Raw genomic sequence first — 8,942 nt, forward strand, 5'->3', positions numbered from 1 at the left:
ACCATCTATCTCTGGTATGTAACTTGTGCCTTCTACTGTTTAGAAAGAAAACATTATTTCAATATTTCATTCAAAGGTACAGCATTGATAGGGAATACTAGCATTTAAAAAATGAAGACATAGTTTACAATTTTGTGTCCTTTGGACGCAAAAATACAACAAGAAAAATGATCCAAACGTAGTTAACAGGGGAGGGTAAAGGTTGCATTAGATGAAAGAAAGAGGTTTATAAATTTGTCAAAAAAGCAGTAAGCTTGAGGTTTGGGCGCATTTCAGAATTCAGTAAAGGAGGATCAAGGAACTGATGAAGAAATGGAAAACAGAATAAGAAAGTAAACACAGCAAGAAACAAATATAAAACTGTGCTATAAAAGTTTCTGTAAGTATATAAAAAGGAAGTGAAAGTTTGGAGGATTCTTGTGGTGCAACGGTAGTGCCCCCATCTCTGGACCAGGAGGTCCAGGTTCAAATCCTACCTTCTCAAGAGGTGTGTAATGACATTTCTGAAAAGACTGATTAGAGAGTATTTACTAAAAGGAAATAGCAAAGACAAATATGGACATGCATAGGCAGGAGAATTTATAATGTGGAATAAAGAAATGGCAGAGAAACTAAACAAATACATTGTATCTGTCTTCACCATGGAATATAAAAAACAAAAACTTCAAAAGTACTAGAGTAGCAAGGGATTAATAAAAATTAGGAACTGAAAGGAATTAGTATTAAATATTACGGTACAAACGTTCTCCTTTTGAGCTGTAAACACCTTTGAATCTGTGGGTAGTAGTAGAAATTTAATTGTCTGCAAGCTGGTAAATGACCTGGATCTAATGGCCTACATCCGAGAGGGTTAAAAGAAGTGGCTGTAGACATAATGGACGCTTTGGTAAGTCTACAGATCCTGGAACATTTCCTGCAGATTAGAAGGTTGCAAATATAACTCCACTTTTCAAGAAAGGAGGGAGGGAGAAAACTAGGAACTACAGACATGTTAGCTTGATATCAGTAGTAAGGAAAATGCAAGAGTCTATTATAAAACATGTGACAACTGGACAGTGAGAAAATAATGGTAAATTGGACAGAAGCAACATGGTTTTTTTTAAAAGGGTAATTATGTTTGACAAATCTGTTGGACTTTTTTGACAATGTAATGAACAAAATAGATGAGGGGGATGGGAGGGTGGCCTGTTTAGATTTTCAGAACTCTTTTGATGAGGTCTCACATTGCTTCGTAAAAAAAATTAGAACACATGAGTTACAGTACTATATGCTAGTATTGATGGACAATTGGCTAATGGACAGAAAACAGAGTAAGAATAAATGGGATTTCATCTGGTTGGCTGACTGTGAACTGGTTGGGCACCACAAGGATTGTTGTTTGGACCTCAGCTATTCACAATCCATAGCAATGATTTGGAGACCTAACATAATACCTTTATGGTAACCATTGACAAAATTAGTTGGTAATGTTTTTGTGAGGAAGATGCAAAAATACTTCAGGGGTATTTAGACAGACTAGCTGAGTGGACAAAGGTATGGCAGATGGAATATAATGTGGAAAGATGTGATGTTATACACTGATAGGAAAGCAGAGATGCAGATTGTTGAGAGATTGGAAAGTGTTGATTGTCCAAAGGGACCTGGATAACTTTTGTTCACGAATAACTGAAAACTAACATGCTGTTGCAGCAAGCAAATAGGAAGGCAAAAATTATGTTAGTTGCTACTGCAAGAAGATTTGAATACAGAGTAAAGAAGTTTTGCTGTAATTATACAGAACCTTGAACAGACTGCACCTGGAATAACATGTAGTTTTGATCTCCTACCCAAGGAAAGATATATGTGAGATTGCAGGATACAGGGATTGCATTGAAATTTAACCACATAATTCTTAGGATGCCTGAGCCGTCCCACAAAGATACATCAAGGAGATTGAGCCTGTACTCTAGAATTTTAGAAGCATGAGAAGTGATCTCATTGCAACATGATCTGGAATGGTCTAGAATCAGAATAAAGGATGGGCCATTGAGGATCAAAATGAGAGCAATTTATTTTACGCACAGGATGGTATATCTTTGGAATTTTCTACTCCAGGCCCTGAACCATCAAGACAGAGGATGATAGTTTCCAGATATCACAGACATCAAAGGATATGGAAACAGTGAGGTAATGGATTTGAGATTGATCAGCAAGATGTAGTTGAATGGTGAAGTGGTGTTGAAATGGCCTACTGCTGCTCTTACTTCATGAGCAGCATAGATAAGATGAATAGCAAAGTTATTTTCCCGAGGGTAAAGGAATTCAAAACGAGAGGGCATTTTTTAAGATGAGAGGAGAAATGTGAAAAAAAGAGACCTGAGGGGCAACTTTTTCACACAGAGGGTGGTTCATATGTGGAATGAACTGACAGAGGAAATGGTAGACACAGGCACAGTTACAACATTTGAAAGACTTTTGAATAAATACATGAATAGGAAAGGTTTAAAGGGGTATGGGCCAAGCTTGGTCAGCATGGACGAATTTTACCAAAGAGTCTGTTTCTATGCTGCTTGACTCTATGACTCGGCAACATTTAAGAAATTTGACATCATCCAGGATAAAGTAACCTGCTTGATTGACACTGTAGCCACAAGCATTAACTCTCTCCACCACAGATGCTCAGAAGCAGTTGTGTCTATTATCTAAAAGAGGCAGTGCAGAAATTCAAAGATCCTACACAGTTCCTTCCAAACCCGTGACCACCACCATCTAGAAGGACAAGGGCAGCAGATACATAGGCGCAACAGGACCTGCAAGTTCCCTTCTCAGCCACTTACCATCCTGACTTGGAAACATATTACTCTTCCTTCATTGTCAGGGGGCAAAATCCTGGAACTTACTCCATAAGGGCATTAAGAGTCTATCTACAGCACATGGACTTAAAGCCATCATTTTTAAGAAAAACTTTAGTTCTGGATTATTAGTCCAGTAACATTATCACTACTCCACCATCAGATATATTGATTTTGCCAGTAAACTGGAGCATTGTCTATATAACATTACTATTCAAGAAAGAACCATAGGATCAATTGAACAACTACAAGGCAGCACTTGGATAATCAAGATCAGTGCATATTTCTTAAAGGAATTATGTCTAACAAATCTAATGAAATTTTTTGAAGAAATAACTGACTGTATGGATAAAATGCATTAGATAATTTATACATGGCATATGATAAGGTGATTTACAAGAATCTATTACTAAACATTAGGGTCAATTCAGACATGAAACAGAATTAATGTCTGTTGCTTGGATTGCTAAAGGGCTAGAAATGGTCTATAGAAAAGTACAGCACAGAACGGGCCCTCTGGCCTACGATGTTGTGCCGAGGTTTAATCCTAATGTAAAATATAATAATTTAACCTACACACTCCTCAATTCACTGCTATCCACGTGCCTGTCCAGCAGTTACTTAAATGTCCCCAATGACTCTGCTCCCACCACCACCGCTGGCAATGCTTTCCATGCATTCACAACTCTATGCATAAAGAACCTACCTCTGACATCTCCTTTATACATTTCCCCATATATCTTAAAACTATGACCCCTCGTACCCATCAATCCTGCCCTGGGGAAGAGTCTCTGGCTATTGACTCTATCTATTCCACTCATTATCTTGTATACCTTGATCAGGTCTTCTCTCTTCCTCCTTCTCTCCAGAGAGAAAAGTCCGAGTTTATTCAACCTTTCTTCATAAGGCAAGCCCTTCAGTCTGGGCAGCATCCTAGAAAAACGTTCTTTGCATCCTCTCCAAAGCCTCTGTATCTTTCCTATAGTAGGGCGACCAGAACTGGACACAATATTTCAAGTGTGGTCTCACCAGGGACTTGTAGAGCTGTAGCAAAACCTCGCGGCTCTTAAACTCGATCCCCCTGTTAATGAAAGCCAAAACACCATATGCTTTCTTAAAAACCCTATCCACTTGGATGGCAACTTTGAGGGATCTATGTACTTGCACACCCAGATCCCTCTGTTCCTCCACACTACCAAGAATCCTGTCTTTAAACCTATATTCAGCATTCAAGTTCGACCTTCCAAAGTACATCACTCCACATTTATCCAGGTTGAACTCCATCTGCCAATGGTTTACTCCATGCATCAATGCTGGGTCCACCTCAATCCCAATCTACTGAGATGATTTGGACAAGGGAATTAGGAGGATATCATCAAGATCTGCCAACATCATGAAAATAGAAAAAGGTTAAATTTGTTCAAATGACTGCGCTTCATATGTGAGCTCAAGGAATGAACAGACATGTAATTATTAGCCATCACAGCTAAATTTGATTAGTTATTTAAGTCCTAGTCTTGTATTTCCCTCTTCTCAGACTAGAAATGCCAAGGTTGCTCTGTTTAAGATCATCTAATTTTGTACAGATCAAGGATCAAACTTACAGCCTATATGTTGACCACCACATAATTATAGTTCATTTAGCTTTTATTGTTTCACCGTCGAAATGAACTTGACTGTCAATATATAAACAAACAATATTTGAACAAATAAACATAATTTGTACCTTTGCGTCCAGCCCAAGTCCTGCTCGGGTCAGGATAATTGCAAGTGCTATACTTCTTAAGGACGAGGACCATTTGTAATCAATGAAAATAGCATCACTGACAACAGGAATATTTCGGAGAACAAAACCAGCTAGAAGCATTCCTAATACACAAATACAAAGAAAATATATTACAGACTAAACTGCTACTGGATAACTTAAATACAAATGCACCATTAAAGGATAAACATTTCACTCTAGTTCAATGTTTAGAAAAAAATTGGCCATCAAAAGAGACAAAAATGTGTATAAACTGAACAGCTAAATGCAATATAAATGAAACCCCTTATTTTCAAATAAATATTTCTTTCCAATGTTCTAAGCACCATCATGATTCAGATAAAGGCTTTGAAACTACATAAAAGATTTGAAATTGTGCAATAACTATCACACATAAAATATTTTAACAATTTTATGATAATATTTTCATCAATAGATTAGATTAGATTAGATTAGATTACTTACAGTGTGGAAACAGGCCCTTCGGCCCAACAAGTCCACACCGACCCGCCGAAGCGTAACCCATCCATACCCCTACATTTACCCCTTTACACTACGGGCAATTTAGCATGGCCAATTCACCTGACTTGCACATCTTTGGACTGTGGGAGGAAACCGGAGCCCCCGGAGGAAACCCACGCAGACACGGGGAGAACGTGCAAACTCCACACAGTCAGTCGCCTGAGGCGGGAATTGAACCCGGGTCTCTGGCGCTGCGAGGCAGCAGTGCTAACCACTGTGCCACCGTGCCGCCCACCGGCAGAATCTTTTTTGTTCAAATGAAGGATGGAGAAAAATATTCCAATATGGATTTAATTAATACAAACACAAATACAATGTTAATGTAGACTCAAAATGTGTAAGTCAGTATCATGGAAATTGGTCTGCAATGTGAAGATAAAAAGTCTTGAATTTATACTGTACATTTAGCTATTTTAAGACATTCTAAAGCACTTTACAGATACTTATGTATTACTGTTGTAATGTAGGAAGCAGAGCAGTCAAGAACACAGAGGAGAATGCCCTACTCTTCTTCAAAGCAGTTAAATGAAATATTTTATATTCATCTTCAATAAAAAGTAGTTAATATTACATTACAACACTCCTTCAAGCGAGGACTTATTTGTCTGCTCAAGGGAAATCAAAAATTCTTATCAATATTTAGATCACAGTTGGACGTTCCTTGGGTGGGCCAACATTTCTTTCCTTTACAACACCCTGCAATACGGATCACCTTTTAATTAATTAATTTCCTGCTTATGGTACCACACTGAAAGTTCGCTTCTGCTTTTGCCAACTGCAAAGTTATTACACTTTCAATTTGATCCATTGGTTTGAAGTATTTAGAAAATGATAAATATTAGTTAAAAACAAATCTTTTACTTGTTATACTTCAATATAGTCATGCAACGTTAATATTTTCATCACTATCTCTTTCATTTTCTTACCTAGAAGACCAGGTAATGGAGGTAAGTTAGGAAGTTTGATCATTCCAACAATCTTCCCTCCCAGAACTGCACACACAAACAGAATCAGATTTCCAAACAAATTACCACCGGGAAGGCACTCTGGACCTGTAATTGACCAGACAACTGCCCACAGAAGGATCACCATAATCACTAGAAAACAAGGTAAAAACTGATTAATACAAAGAATTTGAAGTTAGTCTTTGCATCCATCAAGAAACACTCAACAGGAGTTTTCTTTTCTTTTATCCAATTCCTTTATTTATTTAAAAGGGGAAATATACAAAAAGAAAGGTAACCACAGACCAGTTAGTTTAACACCTGTCATTGAGAAAATGTTAGAATCTATTATAAAGAATGTAATAGCATAATATTCAGAAATACATGTGATCAAGCAGAGTCAGCATGGCTTCATGAAAGGGAAATCATGCCTGATAAATTTACTAGAATTCTTTGAGCGGGTAACAAGCAGGATAAAGGGGAAGTAATAGATGTAATATATTTGGAGTTTTAGAAAGTGTTTGATAAGGTACCACACATTAGAAACACAGAAAGTAGGAACAGGAGTGACCAGGTCAGTCAGTCTTTCAAGCCTCCTCCACCATTCAAAATGGTCATGGTTGATCATCCAACTCGGTACCCCATTCCAGCTTTTACCCCATACCTTTAATTCCTTTACTGAAAATGTGTTGCTGGAAAAGCGCAGCAGGTCAGGCAGCATCCAGGGAACAGGAGAATCGACGTTGCGGGCATAAGCCCTTCTTCAGGGCTTATGCCCGCATTTTCAGCTCTGATCTCCAGCATCTGCAGACCTCACTTTCTCCTTTAATTCCTTTAGCCCTAAGAACTATATCTAATCCTTCTTGAAAGCATTTTGGCCTCAACCGCTTTCTGTAGGCAATAATTCCACAGACTCACCACTCTGAGTGAAAACATTTCTTCTCATTGCAGTCCTAAATGGCCTACCCCATATCCTTAGAGTGTGATCCCTAGTTCTGCGATCCCTGGTCATTGGGAATATCCTTCCTATGTTTACCCTTTCTAGTCCTGCTCGAATTTTATAAATTTCTATGCAACTCCCCCGCCTCATTCTTCTAAAGTCCAATTAATATAGTCCAGTCTCTCTTCACACATCAGTCCTGCCACTCCAGGAATCAGTCTGGTTCTTAAGACTTAATAAGACAAGAGCTCATTGTATTGAAGGTAATATGTTAGCATGGATATAGGATCAGCTAGCTAAAAGACAGAGTTGGGATAACAGGAAATGTTTAGAATGGCAACCTGTAACTAGTAGAGTACAATATAGTTCAATGATGGGGCCACAACAATTTGCAATATATATTAATAACTTGGATGAGAAATATGAACGTACTGTTTACGAATGATACAAAAACAGCTGGGAAGGCAAATGATGAGGATGATATAGAATCTGCAGAGGGATATTGACAAGTTAACTGAGTAGACAAAACATTTGGTAGATAGAATATAATGTGAGAAAATGTGAGGTTATGCACTTTGGCAGGAAGAATAAAGGAGGTAAATATTATTTGCCATGATATCATTAAGAGACAATCTCAAGAACCACTTCAGCCAGTGTGAGGTACAAACTGCGCTGGGAGAAAGTGAGGACTGCAGATGCTGGAATCGAGAGTGTGGTGCTGGAAAAGCACAGCAAGTCAGGCAGCATGCGAGGAGCAGCAGAATCAACGCTTTGGACATAGGCCCCACATCAGGAATTGGTCTTGATGAAGGGCTGGTGCCCGAAACATTGATACTCCTGCTCCTCAAATGCTGCCTGACTTGCTGTGCTTTTCCAGCATCACACTCTCACTGCAAACATACTGTTAACATTAAACTGTTGACATGATCTCAGCAACTAAGCCATCTAGATATTGTACATTGTACCTAGAACAGCTTTGATCCCTCATCTAAGGAAAGCTATATTTGAGGCAGCTAAAGATGATTCATTACATTGGCTTCAGGTATGGAGAGATTTTCTAATGAGGACAGTAGGTTGGGCCAGTACTCACTGGAGTTTAGAAGAGGACTTGTTGAAAAATAAGATTTTCAGGGGCTTCACAGGGTATTTGTGGATTGCTTCCCCTTTTGAGAGTCTAAAACTATTGGGCAAAATCTCAGAGAGAGTGGTTACCCCAATTAAGAGAACAGATGAGGAGGAATTTCTTCTCTCAGAGGGAAGTGAATTTGTGGAACTCTTTACCAGAATGAGCTAGTGAAGGTCAAGGCTGAGATAAATATTTACTAAGTAAGGAAGTCAAGGATTATGGGGAGAAAAACATGAAAATCAACTGAGGGTTACAAGATCAGCCATGATCTCATTGAATGACACTACTGACTCTTCAGGCTGAAAGGCCTACTTCTGCTGCTAAGTTTAAGATTGTGCTTCTGGGAGAGCTCTTGGATGTGTCTATCCTAAAAATTTGCTCAGTACACTCTTAGAAGGCTTTAGTGGGGCTGTTAGCAGCTTATAAATCCTTTGAGAGCTTGCTAAATACCCTTATCATTTAAGAAGCAAAATTAATCAATCCCTAAGAATGCAAGCAAGCTCATATAAAGGGAAGTGCATCAGACTCTGTCTAGGTTTTCTTCTCTGTTGAACTTCTAGCACACAACTCCAAGTATAATTTGGTCAGCACTGAACAACTTTCAGTATGCTGATCTAAAAAGCAAGGAAAAATGTTGAAGAAAAGTACAATGGTTATACTGGAATGAGAATGAAATCAGAAGAATTTCGGGAGGCAGAGGGGGTCATAGATCGGAGCTTTAGGGAAGTAGTAACTCCAAAGATTGCAGACAGATGGGTGACAGTGAGGGGGCTGGGGAGGAAGCAGCCAGTGCAGGGACCCTCTGCGGCCGTTC

General features: G+C 38.7%; 1 protein-coding gene across 1 annotated transcript in view; it reads right to left on the reverse strand.

Moving 5' to 3' along the window:
• LOC122539553 (sodium/hydrogen exchanger 9B2-like) overlaps positions 1-8,942 on the reverse strand; it is a 129,569-nt gene that overhangs the window by 81,624 nt on the left and 39,003 nt on the right. Inside the window, exons 4-5 of the mRNA XM_043674535.1 lie at positions 6,045-6,215; positions 4,558-4,700 (exon numbers count right to left, since the gene is read on the reverse strand). Of these exons, the coding sequence (XP_043530470.1) occupies positions 4,558-4,700; positions 6,045-6,215 (314 nt within the window). The remainder of the gene's footprint in view (positions 1-4,557; positions 4,701-6,044; positions 6,216-8,942) is intronic.

This window comes from Chiloscyllium plagiosum, chromosome 32 (assembly GCF_004010195.1).
Source record: "Chiloscyllium plagiosum isolate BGI_BamShark_2017 chromosome 32, ASM401019v2, whole genome shotgun sequence".
Taxonomy (NCBI): domain Eukaryota; kingdom Metazoa; phylum Chordata; class Chondrichthyes; order Orectolobiformes; family Hemiscylliidae; genus Chiloscyllium; species Chiloscyllium plagiosum.